The sequence below is a fragment of the Antechinus flavipes genome, chromosome 2, assembly GCF_016432865.1.
Source record: "Antechinus flavipes isolate AdamAnt ecotype Samford, QLD, Australia chromosome 2, AdamAnt_v2, whole genome shotgun sequence".
NCBI lineage: Eukaryota > Metazoa > Chordata > Mammalia > Dasyuromorphia > Dasyuridae > Antechinus > Antechinus flavipes.
The window spans coordinates 400,067,759-400,085,075 of record NC_067399.1 but is presented as its reverse complement, the minus strand read 5'-3'; the positions used below and the strand labels follow the sequence as shown (position 1 = coordinate 400,085,075).

The following is a 17,317-nucleotide window of genomic DNA, read 5'->3' as shown; positions in this document are numbered from 1 at the left end:
CGCCTCCCCCGAGGCTCAGGTGAAAGGGATAAATGATGAGGGGGGTAAGGTTGAGCAAAGATCTGGAAAGAAGCGCTAACATCATGGACCTTCTGGGCCCTCTAAGCCGGGTATCAGTTTCACTGAGCAATCGGGAAGGGCTATTTTCTCTGTGGCCTAACATCAATATTCCCACTCAGTGAGCTTCATGCATGGAAACTGAGAGTTCACAGATTCATGGAACATCTGGGCTGGAAGGGATGGCCTTAGAATTCAAGAATAGAAGAGGAAACTGGGATCGAGAAAGAGCACACTAGTTGCCAAGATCACTACTCATATACAAAATTAGCACTAAACCCCAGATCTCCCAGTTCCTATCCCTTCACAAAGTGTAAGCACCAGACAAGCCTGGAAGTCTAGTTCCGCCAGTTCCTCTGTCATCTGAGACTGAACTACCCCCAGACTCTTTGTTTTTTGGGGTGATGCTTCTTTCTCCCTCTCCCAAGAGTGTGAGATTGATCAGCCTAAGCCCAGGTACTGCAAAAGTCCCCACAGCTAGCTATCTTCAAACCACAATGTGGCTTATGGAAAGAGCCATGTCCTCAGAAGTCAAACTTTTCTCCTTGTCACATTTCTACTGTTTAGAAATGACTGAGGAAATCACTTCCTTTCTCAGAATCTCAATTTCTTCTTGTATCAAATGATGGCCCTGCAAGCCATCAACCTTCACAGAATGGTTGTGAAGAACACACATTTTGTTTTTTGGGGTGATGCTTCCTTCTCCCTCTCCCAAGAGTGTGAGATTGATCAGCCTAAGCCCAGGTACTGCAAAAGTCCCCACAGCTAGCTATCTTCAAACCACAATGTGGCTTATGGAAAGAGCCATGTCCTCAGAAGTCAAACTTTTCTCCTTGTCACATTTCTACTGTTTAGAAATGACTGAGGAAATCACTTCCTTTCTCAGAATCTCAATTTCTTCTTGTATCAAATGATGGCCCTGCAAGCCATCAACCTTCACAGGATGGTTGTGAAGAACACACATTTTAAAGTGGAAAGTACTATTGAAATGTAAGTCAATGGCAATGATAACAATTATTCCCATAGCTATCATCACTACACCAAAAGGGTCCCAAACAGAGTTAATGCAGCAGAGATGACTGTCATTTGGTGAGCCCCAAGAGCTCAGCCCTCTTATCATCTGAGGAAGGTCCCAGATATTAGGTAGTGATGGACCAAGTACCAGAATATAACTACATCTACCATCTATTAATTAATGCTTGTTTCAACCTGATGAATCCACTGACATCTTAGCAGCAGCAGCAGCAGCAGCAGCAGGGGATTCTCTGTAGACTACAAATTAACATTCAAATAAATAATAGAATGCTTCCTACCACCAGAGAAAAATGACTTTCCTTGCAGGAGGTTTTACCAAAAAGACAAAATGATCATTTTTTCTTTGCTGACTTTCATTTCTCACTCACCTCCATTCAATCTAACAAACATGAATTAAGGACCTGCTACGTTTGGTCAGTGGGAAGCAGTAGACTTCACAAAAAGAGAGCTAGCCTCCAAGTCAGAAAAACTTAGATTCAAATCCTGTCTCTTGACATACTAGTTATGTGACCAGGGAAAGCCATTCAATTTTCTGGATTCCCAGGGAGCCCTTTAAGACTACATTATAGAAGAGCTATTGATCTGCTTTGATGGAAGGAGTCTATACCTAAGGACTCCGCATATTGATATATTACAATTCTAGATGTAAAATTGTTTATGACAATATAAAATTGTGCGGATACAAAGTAAACAAGAACAAAAACCAAGAATTAAAGTCCAAGTCAGTGTCTTCAAAGATGCTCACTCTAATGGAGTGGTAGTAGTGGTAGTAGTGGTGGTGGTGGTAGTGGTGTTTATAAAATGTCCACTATAAATATAAGTTCTGGGGTATTATTTAAGGTTTTTAGTAGAGATCTCTGATTTCATTAATATAGGTGTGGAATTCTAGGTGAGGAAGCTCCCTCTACAAAAACAATTCTTGAATACTGAGAGAAGTGATTTGCCCAGTTACATGGCCAATATGTGACAGACAGAAGGCTGAATCCAGATTTAAATGACTCCACAATCAGGTCTTTAGCCACTTTACCAATAAGTCAATGAATACATATTTATTAAGCATTTATTATGTATCAGATATCATGCTTAAGTGCTGGAATAGCATGGTGCTTTTATATCAATGGGGACCAGAGTCACCAAAGAATTACACAGTGGGGAGCTAGTAATCTTTCTCTTTCTATCACAAATTGCCAATGAGAAGCTGAACATTAAGACCAACACCACCAGATGTCTATGGTAGGGAGCCACAAACTTTCCTCTTCTTCAACCCAACCTTCGTTACCTAATTCCTACCAGGCACTGGATGCTATTGTCAGCTGGACTGCTGATTCTCATCTCTGCTGAAGGTATCACTGATCCCTATTCTACTCTCATCCTTACAACTAATACCCAGAACCTTCTGCTCTGTCCATTGCTTTCCAAGGTCTCTATGACCTTGACTCTTACTTTCCTTGCCAGAATCTAAGAACTATTTGGCCTTCCCGATCTGTCATAAACTAGACCTTCCCCTATATGTTGTTTTCCTCAATTATAATAGAAGCTCCTTGAAATCAGGGGCTGACTCACTTTTCTAATTGTATCTTATCAGAGTGGTTGGTACATAAATGCTTAATAAATGCTTTTCCATTAATTCCTGGATCTTTCTCTTACGTCAATACTCCACACACTATACTACATCACACTGTCTCTCAAATAAAAAAGGATAAACAAAGGAATTTAAAGAGGATCAGAAAACAAACAACCAGAGGGATTGAGAAATGTTTCAAGTAGAATGTGGCACCTAAGCAATGCTCTGGAGAAATTTGGAATTCTACAAGGTAGAAGTGAGGAGAAAACATATTACAGACATGAGGACCATTAAATATTATTGGGAAGGTAAATGTGAATCATATTGAGATAGCCTGAAGATTTTGTATTTCATTCTAGAAGCCACTGAACATTTCTGAGTGGAAGAACACCATGCTCAGATTTGTATTTCAGGAATATTGATTTGGCTTCTGTATGGAAGACAGATTAGAGAGAAAAGAGATGGGGAGCAGGGAAGCCAATTAGGAGTCTATTGCAGTAGTCCAGCTGAGAAGTGAAGAAGGCCTAAACAAGGAGAGAGGATTTATAAGTGAAGAGCAGTAAATGGAAGCCAGCTTTTTGGAGAGATATAACTGGTAAGATTGAGCAAATGAATAGATCTTACAGATCAAACCAATATGTTCATTGAGAAGAGGGATAACAATTATAATCATAATTGTAACCATAATAATGACTTTCATTTATGTATCACTTTACTTTTAAAAAGAATTTTCTTCCTAACAATTCTGTGAGGGGGATATAGTGCAATGATTACTAATACCATCTTTTGACCCATCTTATGGGTCAAAAAATTTCAAGTGATTTCTCTAAAATCAGAAAGTAAGAGGGCAAAATTAAGACTAAATGGAGGATGTGAACTAATGGAGGTCTTATTTAAGTACTTCCCCACTAAAGTTTAAAATCCCTAACTTAGCATTAAAGGTCCTCCATATTCTGGCCCAAACTATAATAAAAGTTTGTGAGCTAGAAAAGCTTTAGACATCAACTAGTCTAATCTCTTAATTATTTACAGGTAAAAAAATAAGGTATTGGTAAGTGAATTGCCTTGACCAAGGTCATGTAAGTAATGATTAATAAATATTGGATTTGAACCTCTGACCAGAACTTTTCCCACCATATAATGTCATCCCTTAATATTCTGTCTCCTACTGCTCCTCTTTAACATAGTGCTGTAGAAAAAAACTTATTTACCTGTTTGAGCTTAGACAAATCACTTACCCTCTGTGGGGCTCACCTTGCAAGATAAGGGGACTAGATGATCCTGAAATCTTTTCTATTTCTCACCTTACAATCTGTGAACTATCCCATTCTGCAATCAGACAGTACTATTCCCTCTTCTCTGAAAACATCTCATGTTTCTTTGCCTCTACACATTTGATGATATCATTACTTCTAAATAAGGCATAAATGGATAGGGTGCTAGACTTCAACTTAAGAAGTTATGGGTACTTACTCGCTGTATTATCCTGGGCAAACCGCTTAACTTTTCTGTTCCTCAGTGTCCTAATCAGTGGCATCTAATATCTCTTATAGCTCTAAATCAACGATCCTAGGACCTATAATGTTTTTTTTTCTATCCCACAGACTATCCAAACTTACCAATCCTTCAGGATTCAGCTCAAACATTGAATTCTTTTCTGATTCTAATTTCAACCCTAAGCTAGAAGAGTTCTTTTCACAAACTTATAACATCACTGTTTTTTTTCTTTTATTATATTCGGTTTTCTAATCACCATGTCTTACTCACCTTTGCACGTCTCATACCATCAAGCCCATGACTCTGCTCATAGCAAGGTATGAGGGAGAGTCCTCTATCCCAACTCCAAAGGTCACAATCTATTTGACATGAGATCTAATAAGCATTAGGAAGGGTCACATTGTGACAAAGCAATTGGCTAACTGTGTCATAACTGAGATGGAAAACTCTATCTCTGGACTTGCCCACAATGTTTACCTTTCTAAAGTATCTGTACTTCAGGCTCCCACAAACACTGCCTGGCAACGTTATGTACCTAAGCATTTAGGGAAGGGAGCCCAGCTGGTGCAGAGGAGTTCCAGAGTATATCAAGGCTTTCAGAAACAAGTCCCCACCAACAGAATCTTTTTTTCCAATTTAACTCAACATACATTTTATAAGTGCCTACTGCACACAAAGCATTTTGTGAGGTACTAAGGATGCAAAGGCAAAAGCAATACACAACCTGACCTCAAGAAACTTATATTCAATTGATAGGTACCAGGTTACAAAGAATATCTTCCTATCGTAATAGGTGTGGTTGATATTTTCACTGTTATCTCACTATAACATTAGTTATAGAATAAGAGAGCAAGAAGAGATTAATCCCCGATCTAGTGCTCTGTTTTTCAGGAAGATAAATAACCCTGAAACCATCTAAGAGAAATGGTTGTTTTCTGTTCTTACACATCTCAGCATCCTCCTCTATAAATAAGGGGTTGAATTTCCCTGCCAGAATCTTGATCCTCATCCTTCAGAAGTGAGTGTTGGGAAAGATACAACAGGAAAATGATGACAAGTGGGAAAATAAGGGTTCTTATATTAGGAACTGAGGTGCCTAAATACTTCAAGAAACTCACATCTAGCCCACCCATCTCCCAGAGACAGAGCATTGTCCATAGATAAGAAGTTTGGGGAGATGAAGACAGCTTTTAATATTAGAGATTTACCAGGCTCTGTCCCTTTAGATCAAAAATTGTCTGCCTCTGGAGTGGAAATGTCCAAGGGAACATCTAGTCTCTCCTCTCCACTCTCACAGAATCTTCCTTGCTTAGGCTCTTGTTTTTTCTCATGTAGAAATCATGTAACAACCCCTATAGAACATTCCTGCCTCCAATCTATCCTTCCTTCAATCTATTTTCCACATCCTTCCCTATATGAATCTTCTAAATGCACAAATACAATTATACTATTGTACAAATAAAAAATCTTCAGTATTTCCCCATTACTTGTGGTTTCCCATACTGACTGCTCACTCCAAATTCAAACAACCCCACAATCTTGTCCCCAATCCAATTATTCAATCTTAGGTCATACTATCCTTTATATATTATATGTTGCAGATGATTAGATTATTCTCTGTCCTCCTTTCTCTTTCTACTATCTCTGTGGCTCTGGAGGGAACTCCCAACTCCATTTGGCAGAGTTCTCCTTCCATCAAGGTCCAACTCAGATGCCACTTCCTCCACAAGCCTTTACTGACACTCTTTGACCCTTAGACAGACAGATATAGTAGATGAAATTGAGCTGTTCCTCCTCAAATTTCCTCAAAGGACTTTGTGTGAACCTTTCCTTTGTACTTAGTCTCACTCTCCTGTGTATCAGATATCATGAATGTCCTTTCCTGCCCACCACCATGCCCTCATTAGATTGTGAGATCTTTAAGAGCAGAAGCTGTTCCAGCTATCCTTGTATTCCCATACCTATTACAAGATCTTTGCAGGTAGAAGGCATTTAACAAATGTTTGTTCCCTGCCTCATAAATTTCCTTTCTCCAATTGATTCTCCCTACATCAGCCAAAGTGATATTTCCACAACACATATCTAACCACGTTATTCTCCTGCTCAGTAGCTCCCTATTACCTTTAAAATCAAATACAAACTCTTCTATTTGTCATTTAAAGACTTTCCCAACTTAGTTTCCAATCTATCTTTACAGTCTTATAATACAGATTTCCAATCCAACTGGCCTCCTATTGTTTTCCTCACATAACATTCTATCTCCTGACTCCCTAACATCTTTGCAATGGCTGTCCTCCCATTATTGGTACGAAGTCTCTCATCAGCTCCATCTATTAGAACCTCTACTTTCCATCAAGCCTCAGTTCAAATATCATATCTACTTGAAGCTTTTTTTAATTCTTCCAGCTTTTACTGCCTCCTCCTCCCCCCAAATTATGTTGTTTATATTTTGTATATGTTGTCTCTCCTCTTAGAGTATAAACTTTTTGAGGGCAGGGGATGTTTAATGGTTATCTTTGGAACTTCTATGCCTAATATACTATTTGGAATGTTTAATTTGGTGCTTAATAAATACTTTTTGATTAACTAGCTTATTGAATTGATTTGACAACAAATGACTCCAGATCAACTTTTCTTTCTTTTCAAATGCTGGAGCTCTCCATGGTGCTCCCATTCATCAGATTTCAGGTTCAATAAGCCTAAGAAGCTAAGTTTACTTTGCTTCCTTTTAACCCTGATTATGATTTGTGAATGGCAGCTATTTCCTGGGTCCTGTTGGTGAGTTCTGCTGAGTCCACTACATCTGAGTATTGCAGTCCTTATGAGTTCTATTTTCCAATAACCCTGTCACTTAAGTTATTACATGGGCAGCACTAGGTTTGGAGGCAGAGGATGACTTGAGATCAAATTTTGCTCTTCTCTTTATTAGCTGTGAGATATGGAGCCAGTCACTTTACTTCTCTAGGCTACAGTATCCTCATCTATAAAGTAAGGAGGAAGGATTAGATAATTTCTAAGATCCTTGCTAGCTTCAACAAAATATTCATCTGGGTGATATCTAAGATCCTTTTCAGAGCTCAATTCTGTGATCTCTGTCCTCTCTAGGATCTGTTAAAGCATGATAAAGGGCACATCATAGGTACCCGAGAATAAACAAAAAAGAACTAGACAGATGGCATGCTTTGGTGAGATCCAGGCTTTGGCACAAGCAAAGGGCAAAGGTACAAGCTATTAAGTAGCAGGTAAAGATGCAGCTGCAGAAGCTTGATTATTGCAGGATGAACTGGGCAACAACACTACTGTTTCTGCAGTGAGCCTCCAAATTCTGATCTTCAGGATTATACACACGCAAAGCATGAATATTAAGTTCATGCATTTGCTAACAGCAGGAACCAAGGGAGGGAAGAGTTGCCAGTTTCAATTTATGGAATCATTCCGAAAGGGAAAAAAGTAAATTCTGTCATTTTAATAGAATCTGAGAGAATGTTATACCTCAGCAACCAATCAAAATGCATGCCCAGACTGCACCCAGGAAAATCTGGCAAGAACCTTAAAGAAGAATTAGTCAAACCCCCTCATTTTGCAGATAAAGAAACAAAACCCGAGAAATGTCAAAAATCTTATCCAAGGTCAGACAGGTAGGAAGCAAGATAGTCAGGATTATAACCTAGGTCTTAGACTCCAAATCCAGGGCTTTTGCCATTATGGAACATTGTCTCTCATTCTCTAATCATACCTGCTTTTCCCCAGGCATAAGCACATAAAAGGAACAAAAACTTTTATTGTGTAGTCTTTATGTAAATAGGTTATGGCACGTTATCAACAATGACTTGAACATATAAACTGGAAAAAATACTAAAAGAAAAAGCTAAAAGAGGAAGTGAGTTGGTCATGTCTCAAGAGCAAAGGACAATATTAAAATCATAAGAGTAAATAATATTTATATAGCAATTGAAGTTTTGTAAAAAAAAAAAAAAAACATCTATCCATTTATCTATCCATCATCTCATTTACTATTCACAAAAACCCTATGAAGTAGATGCTATCACTGTCCCAGTTAACATGTAAAAGGATAAGAAAAATTCAGTGACTCCATAAGTAACATAGCTAGTAGGTTAATAAGGGTCACACACCTAGTAAGGGTCTGAGGCAAGATTTAAACTCAGTGCTTTATGACTCAAGTCTTACACTCTATTTATCACACTGCCTAGGCAACAACAAATAGATAGCCTGAATGTTATCCACAAAATGTTAAAAGACCTTCAAGAAATCCTACAGTAGGTTGGACAGGTATTTTATGGAGAAGGGATAGAAAGAGCTGGATAAGAATAAAACAGAGTAAGCTGAGAATGGATAGAGAGGGAGCCTTATTAGTGGTCGAAAGATCCAGACCAAGGAGATCCCAGATCTAGTTAAGGGACTAAGTTTGCTTTTTCTTTTTATTCCAGGCAAGAGTGATTTAATTCAACAAACATTTATTAAATGTCTTCTATGTACAAGATTATGCATTTGGTGTAAGAACACTGGATTTTGAGCCAGAGGACTTGGCTCTGTTATTAACTCATTGTGTTACTTTGAGCAAGTCACTTAATTTACCATGTCCTCAGGTTTCTCATCAAAAAAAATAAGGGGGAAATGAAATACATGATTCCTAAGATCTCTCTCAGCTCTAAATCCATTACTAACTTTTTTAATTGCAAAAGTACAATATTTCAATCAGATTCTGGCTTAAGTGGGCCTTTGTAGGCTAGCCTAAGAAACCAATCACCAACTGTAGTAGGACTTTTATAGAAAAAAGACTTCTAAGTCACACCCAGTTCACAAAAAAGATTTACAAAATCTACAAAAGAGCTATTTTAATCGTATTTTTAAATGTTCTAAATCATTAATGATTAAATAATTACAAATTAAAACGTCTCTGAAATACCACCTCATATCTATCAGATTGGCAAACATAAAAGAGAAGGAAAATGACAAATGCTGAAGAGGATATAGAAAAACAGTTACACTAATGACTGTTGGTGGAGTTATAATCTAGTTCAACCATTCTGGAGAAGAATTTAAAATTATGTCTGTAGGACTACAAAACTGTGGCCCAGCAATATCAATATAGATTTGTATTCAGAGAACATAGAAAAAGGGAAATAATTTATATGTACAAAGCCATTTATAGCAACTCATTTTTATGATAAAGCAAAGAAAATGTCCATCAATTAAGGAATGATTGAACAGGTTGTGTGGCATATGACTGTGACAGAATAACACTATTCTAAAAGGAATGTCAAGGGGGATGGTTTTAAAAACTGATGAACTGATGTAAAGAGAAGTGACTAGAATCAGGAAAACATCTACAGCAGTAGCAATATTGTAATGATGATTAACTGGGAAAGACTTAGTCAAATCAATAAAATTATCTAAGACAATTACAAAGGACTCATAATGAAATTCTATCCATCTCCATAAAGGCGACTGATGAACTCTGAGAACAGATTAAAGTACACTTTAAAAAATTTCTTTTATTTTTCTTGCTTTTTTCTTTGCGACATGGCTAATATGAAAATAAGTTTTGAATGACTCACATGTATAATTAATTTCATTTTGCTTTTATTTTTGATGTATGGGAGAGAGGTTAGATGAAGGGAAAGACTTTGAAATCAAATTTTATTTTAAAATGAATGGTTTAAAACTGTGCATATCTTTTCAGATTTCAGAAAAACTTACACAAAAGAATTACATGAACTGATACTGAGTGAAGTAAACAGAACCAGGAGAGCATTGTACAAAGTAATAATATTGTGTGATAATCAATTGTGCTTCACTTAGCTTTTCTCAGTAATTTAATGATCCAAGACAATTCCAAAAGACTCATGATGGAAAATACTATCCACATCCAGAGAAAGAACTATGGAGTCTGAATGCAGATTGAAATATACTATTTTTGCTTTTTTTGTTGTTTGATTTTTCTTTTTGTTCTTTGTGAATTTTCCATTTTATTCTGTTCCTTATTTTACAATATTACTAATGTGGAAACATGTTTTTATGAAATGTGGAAATATGTTTCTATGATTTCATATGCCTTATATTAGATTGCTTGCTGTCTTGGAGAAAGGAAATAAAAGGAAGGTGATGAAAAATTTGATATTTAAAATGAAGGTTGAAAATTAACTTTAAATGTAATTTTAAAAAATAAAATTCTATTTGTTCCAAAATGTTTTGAAAAAAATAAAAATAAAAATGAATGGTAAAAATGAATAATTTTGAAAAAAGAGCTGACTTTTTTCATTGCCAAAAAATCACTGCATTTTAGTTACATTAAGGCTTAAATTTTGTGGGCTAATCTGGGAATTATAAGTAGGGTTCTGGGGAAAAGAAAGTTCTAAGCTATATACAACTTATGAAAAAGCTGGAAGCAGCTTTGGGCTGGGCACAAGAAATTTTCATTCTTTAAATTTCATCCAATTCCTGTCTAAAACAAAAGCAATAAAAAAAAAATAAAACAGAAACCTAAAAAGGTCTAACAAAAAAAAGTATTTTCACCTAGATGAGGCCAAAAAGGCAAGGTGAAAAGAAAAAGAGAATAACAGCACTGATCCAAAATTTGTTTTTGTTTTTGTCTCTAAGATAAAGAGACATTTAGTGGGTACACTCAAAGGCCCTTCAGTTTAAATCAAGATGTAGGGAAGATCCAGATGCTGAAAAGGAAGAGAATAATCTGGAGACTGGCATGCAATAGTTGCTACAAATATGGATTGGGTGGAAATTTTTATTTAAGCAGACTTCAAAGAAGGAAAGGTTACTCAGGGGTGGTGATAAAGGGAGAGTTTGGAAACAGCAGTGGGGAACAAAAATAGGTCAAGCGATATGAGAGAAGGTAAGCAATGTTTTAGTCTTGAACCCAGTTTCTTAAATTGTGGTTCACAACCTTATGTGCAATCTTATAACTGAAAGTGAGAGTCACAAAATTATGATTTATTACCAGTAAATGTTTGATTTATATATCTATATGCCAAGGGTTCCATAAAATTTCAAAGGTAAAAAAGGTTTATGAATAGAAATGTTTAAGAAGCAATGGTCTAGAGGATGGCTACTGATGCAATTATTGGGAGAATTCAAGTCTCAGTGAAGGTTCATAGATTGAAGGCATATGAGAGAAAGAGGACCAGAATGAAGGGAGTTTGTTCAAAATGGAACAGGAATTCCAGAAAGCATAGTGAAAAAGAAGATGGGGATGGATATGGGTGAGATAGGGTTGGAGAGGATAAGAATGAAGGAACAGGAGGAATGGGGTAAAGGATAGTTTGCCATAAAATGTCTTATAATAAATTAATTCAGGAATAGGAAGAGTAAAAAGAGATCAGAGATTATATACCATAGGGTATGTAATAGTAAGGTCTCACAGGCACTATAAGGCTGAGCCTGAGTCCAGCCAACTTCTGCAACTGGTCTTCCTATGAGTTGACAGATTTTAAAAAATGGGATGAGAGCCCAGTGAAGAAAGGTAATGAGAATTGATAAACAGTCAAAGGATATGAACAGACAATTTTCAGATGATGAAATTGAAACTACCTCCACTCATATGAAAGAGTGTTCCAAATCACTATTGATCAGAGAAATGAAAATTAAGACAACTCTGAGATACCACTAAGCACCTCTCAGATTGGCTAAGATGACAGGAAAAGATAATGATGAATGTTGGAGGGAATGTGGAAAAACTGGGACACTGATACATTGTTGGTGGAATTGTGAATGGATCCAACCATTCTGGAGAACAATTTGGAACTATGCTCAAAGGGCTATTAAACTGTGCATACCCTTTGACCCAGTTACTACTGGGCTTATATCCCAAAGAGATCTTAAAGGAGGGAAAGGGACCTGTCCATGCAAGAATGTTTGTGGCATTCCTTTTTGTAGTGGCAGGAAACTGGAAACTGAATTGATGCTCTTCAGTTGGAGGATGGCTGAATAAATTATGGCATATGAATACTATGGAATATTATTGTTCTGTAAGAAAAGACCAGCAGGATGATTTCAGAGAGGCCTGGAGAGACTTACATGAACTGATATAAAGTGAAATGAGCAGAACCAGGAGATCACTATACATGGCAACAACAAGACTATAAAATTATCAATTCTGATGGAGGTGGCTCTCTTCAACAATGAGATGATTCAAACCAGTTCCAATTGTTCAGTAATGAAGAGAGCCATCTACACCAGAGAGAGACTGTGGATCACAACATAGCATTTTTACTCTTTTATTGTTTGCTTGCATTTTGGTTTTCCGTCTCAAGTTTTTTCTTTCTTTCTAGATCTGATTTTTCTTATGCAGCCAGATAACTGTATAAATATGTATACATATATTGCATTTAACATACTTTAACATATATTGGACCATCTGCCATCCAGGGGAGAGGGTGGGGGAAGGAGGGGAAAATTTGGAACACAAGGTTTTGCAAGGGTCAATGTTGAAAAATTACCCATGCATATGTTTTGTAAATAAAAAGCTATTTTAAAAAGAACCCAGAACTGAATGGTGGCAGTAACAGTGGACACTAAAGTGGTAGTGGCCAACAGCAGTTGATAAACAGCCTGGTCTAGCAGCAAATTCCCAGTGACAGGGTGACCTGCTAGACTATAACCAGCAGTTCAACAGCATTCTTGGCCCATTCTAGCACTGGACCAACCTGGTGATCAAATATTCCGTACCTTGCAAAGCAAGGCATCGACCATTCATCCACCATTCATGACAGCCCATCAGACACTTCTGGGGAAAGAAAAAGCATCGAGACCCCACAGTCTGTACTTTTGGTTTGCTTTAGCTATCAGTACATGCCTTATTACACTATACTTTAAGTTCATGTCCATTTCTCCCATAGACTCTTGTAATTGTATAGAGTATATTCCAGATTTAGGAGCAAATGCTTTGTGACTACTGTTTCTTGTTATACCATTTGAGTAAAGATCTTTGCTAAGAACTGAAAAAAAGGTACTGAGAACATATCAGTGAGAGTAAAAAGGAGGGGACAAATGACAAAGTGAAATCAGAGAGATTTGGTAGCAGAAATGGAAGGGTCAAAGATAATTTTAAGGTTTTGAGTCTATGTGTCTAGTTATATGTTAAGGTAATGGAAATAAATACAAAAATCAGAAGGAAACCCAAAGACACAGACATAAACCAGCCAAACCTGGGGGAAAAAAAACTAAGAAGCAATTATATCTAGTTGGAGAGAGAAGAAGCAATGAAATGGTATTCCTTAAGAGAAACTCTCAAAACCTAATTTGTCTTTTCTTCTATATCCAGGACTTAATACAAAGTCTGACTCAGAATAAGTCCTTAATCCCAATTAGTGACTATCTAATAAACAAATGTGAGTTGAATTGAATTGAAATGAATTAGATGTAATTTAATTTGATAATAGATGGATTAAAATCAGGTGTGGAAAAATTCTTCTCTCTCCACTACTTATCTTTTATTATACTTAGATATATGCATATCAGAAAACTTTAGAAAAATGTTAAATTCTTTAAGGGAAGAGACTGACTTTTTACCTTTCTTTGCATGTGAATAACACTTATTTGGTATCTGTTGAGTTTTTCAGGACAAAAAAAAATCAGATTCTATGTATATTAGTGTTACATTTGAATTTCTTGAGAAAGAACAATCCCAACCCACATTTCCTATCAATCAATCCCATCTTTGTTTATATTCAAATCTGGCCATATGAGTATTTTGGCCTTCCTTCAAATCTTTTTGTTTTATAGATATCTTTGAGCCAGAGAGTTTCCAGGTCATGATGACTTCCTACTGCTCTTTTAAATCCAGATGTGGCAACCTTTTCTTATTCCTAACTTGGTCTAAATCCCTTCCAAAGATCATTAACCTCTCATCCTATGCTCACAAAAGGTCAGCAAATGTTCTCAATTAATACAATGAATTTTTTAAATAACTTTTTATTGACAGAACCTATGCCAGGGATTTTTTACAGCATTATCCCTTGCACTCACTTCTGTTCCGATTTTTCCCCTCTCTCCCTCCACCCCCTCCCCCAGATGGCAAGCAGTCCTTTACATGTTAAATAGGTTACATTAATACAATGAATTGAATTATAGCTCAGAGACCTTAAGTCATGGGATTTTAACTAGTTTTCTCCAGATCACACACAAAAGCTAGGACTATGCTATTTCTAGAAGTGTACCTGAATGGAAGAACAGATGTTCCTGGGTTTTTCCAGATAATGACTCTGAATCCCTCTTACACAAATTGCCAACATTTCACATACAATCATGGGAAAAAGATGGTAACATTCTGGCTGTGTGATTTCAGGTGAACTATTCAACATCTTCTAGACCTAAGGTATTCAAACCTATAGTTCAGTCCAGACACATCCCCAAAATATATTTATATAAAATGGGAAAGGAGGACAGAGAAAGCAAAGTCTTATCCTTAAGGACCTTAAGGTTTGGGGGGAGAAGAGGAATAAAGTTTTTACCCTTGAGAATATCACAACTTTGGAGAGACAGGGATGAAAACTCTCCCCAAAAAAAAAACAGAAAAAAGAATAGACCTGAAGCTACCTTAGACCCTGCCTCCTTCAAGAATAGATTAGAAGAGAAAGGGCAAGCAGGCCTTTAACTCATGGATATCACAATATTGGAAATTGTGAAGAAAGAAAAAATAAATACCACCCTTACTATAGGTAAGTTTGCAGTTTGGAGGAAAGAAGGAAAGCACTAAGAAGGATCAGACAGTATGAGGGGAAAGAGAAAGAACAGATGCAGAGGGCATCCTTAGGGAACTCAGAGCTGGAGAAGAAATCCAGAAATAAACAAACCTGTGCCTTTCTCTCCATCTTGTCCTTTAAAGTCTGGGAAGGGGAGGAGGGAGCAGTGAATGCTAGCAGACTGGAGCCTCATTTAAGAGACCCCAGCCTAAGATCAGACTTCTTTTGTTAATTTAAAAATTTTTTTTGTCATGGACCTCTTTGAAAATCTGGTGAAACTTATGGACTCTTTCTCAAAATAATGATTTTAAATGCATAAAATGAACTACATGAATTTCAAAGAAAAACAATTACTATATATTGAAATAAAGATCTCATTTTTCCCCATCCAAGTACATAAAATCCCCTGAAATCTATTCCTAGACCCCTTCCATGGATCCTGGATTAAGTATTCCTAATGTAGGAGAAGATAATAAATATATTTCCTTTTGCCAGTCTTGCCCCTGAGGGGTACACAGGCTTGGGGGAAATAGGGCTCTTCTACAAGAGAAGAAAGAAGGTAACTCAATCACAAAAATGTCCTCCAGGAGAACAATGAGTGACTCAAAAGGGGATAGAACAATATTGTCTGGCTGGAAGTACAATGAAGGGCAAGGAGGCAGATTTTTAAAAATTCATAGAAAAGGTCAGATTTAACATGGGCCTTAATTCTGAGGGTCAGAGAGGGGCCCTTCTGCAAGACTCCCTAAAATAAGGAAATTGTAAAGGTAATCAGACAATTGCTGCAATGTACACATTTATTATTATATACAGAACCTGTTGTTCATCTCCCTGGAAAGGTTTTGTGCTGATTTCCCTCCTCAATACTATTGGGATCTGTCTACTTTGTTCTTGTGGGTTTGTTTCTATTCTGGTTTCATTCAGACCACTATCCATCTTCAGTTTTTTAATTTTCTCTTGGTCTCAAACATATTTTCTGCAGTTTCCAAGCTCACCATCATATCAGAACAGATGGTTCAACACTTGGATTTGTTTTCATTATGAGTGCACTTTCCCATTCTCCTCCTCCTTGTCCCTCCCAGCCTGCAGTCAATAGGCAAAAGTATCTCTGATAAGGACCCTTTGGGAAAAGAAGCCAAAGGGACAGCTTGTCCAGGCAACTAGGTGCCTTATCCACCTCTCCAAAGGTGCCAGGGCCTGACAGTGCCAGTCTCCTTTGCTTAGCAACCTGGGTGTCTGCCCCCCTGGGAAACAGCTGAGTGCAGGTCTAAATTTGGTTAAAATAGTATATAAAATGGGCCAAAAACGTACTCCATCCCTAGATAGGCCAGCTAGCTTTGTTCTATTGTGTAGGCACAGCTTGAGCCCTAATGTTGAGCACAGACTGAGCCATCCTTTCCTAGCTAATCCTCAAACTTGGGTAACCTCCACAATTCACCTCTGCTCCTATTGCCAAGAAAGTCATAAAACCACACTGGCTTGCTCCATTACAAATTCATGCTCTATAACCTCAATTGGATCTTCATTACTACACAGAAATCTCTTTTTTTCAATTCTAATTGACTCTAATTGACTCATTTCTCACAGCAGCCATCTAAACCTCCTTCTCTCTCTTCAAGCCCCTCAATTTTACTTCCATCTTTCCCATCTATTTATAGTGAAGGACCTTGTCTTCTATTTCAATGAGAAGATTTGGGGTTCCCTAAAGATTCTTTCTCATCTCCCCAATTCTCCAAAATCTTCTAATTTCTTCTTTCAATAAATAGTAAAATGCCTTTAATGGCCTCAGGCTTCCCTTTCATCTTTTAAACATTCTAACACTATTGTTTATGGCAGCAATAGCCTCTGGAATAGTCTCTAAAAATATTCATAAATAACTATCCTACAGAGGACAATGGAGAAACATATGAAGGATGTGAGCATGTTATGACATGTAACCAACAGGTAACTTGGAATAATAAGGTAAAGGAGTCACAACAAAACATAAACTAGCTAGAAAAAATGGTCTGGTCATGGAATCAGGGTAAGAGCAGGTGGATAGTAGAACTGTTCCTTTAAAACCCTTGCTATGTTTCCAACATGTTGGGTAGACCATTTGTAAAGAATTTATAAGAAAACATGGACAGCAATTGCACAGGTTGAGAAGGCATGAAAGGATTGCTTTCTTCAATGTTCAACCAAATCAATGCAATCACAAATTCATTTGAGTTCTCAGAAAATGAGGTGGTCCTTTCTTTTTATCAAGGCTAGCCAAGTCACCTATTCCCCCAATACCATCTCCTCACATCTTCCCTGAGACCTTGTTCTATCAATCTCGAACTCTGTATTCTATGTGCCAGATAAATTGGATTACTCACTGTTCCCTATTTCCATACTGTCTTCAGTATTTTACAATGTTCCTAGAATGGTTCCCCATATCTTTACCTTCCAAAATCCTTCTCTTCCC

The 17,317-nt window shown here is 37.2% G+C and overlaps 1 protein-coding gene across 2 annotated transcripts in view; it reads right to left on the bottom strand.

The window, feature by feature from the left end:
* Window positions 1-17,317, bottom strand: part of ADAMTS2 (ADAM metallopeptidase with thrombospondin type 1 motif 2) — a 472,323-nt gene that overhangs the window by 335,352 nt on the left and 119,654 nt on the right. Inside the window, exon 1 of one of the 2 annotated variants that reach the window (XM_051978729.1) lies at window positions 4,424-4,480. The exons of the other annotated variant lie outside the window; for it this stretch is intronic. Within the exon in view, the coding sequence (XP_051834689.1) occupies window positions 4,424-4,438 (15 nt within the window). The 5' untranslated portion in view covers window positions 4,439-4,480. Of the gene's footprint in view, window positions 1-4,423; window positions 4,481-17,317 lie in introns of those variants that run through there. 2 annotated transcript variants of the gene reach the window in all.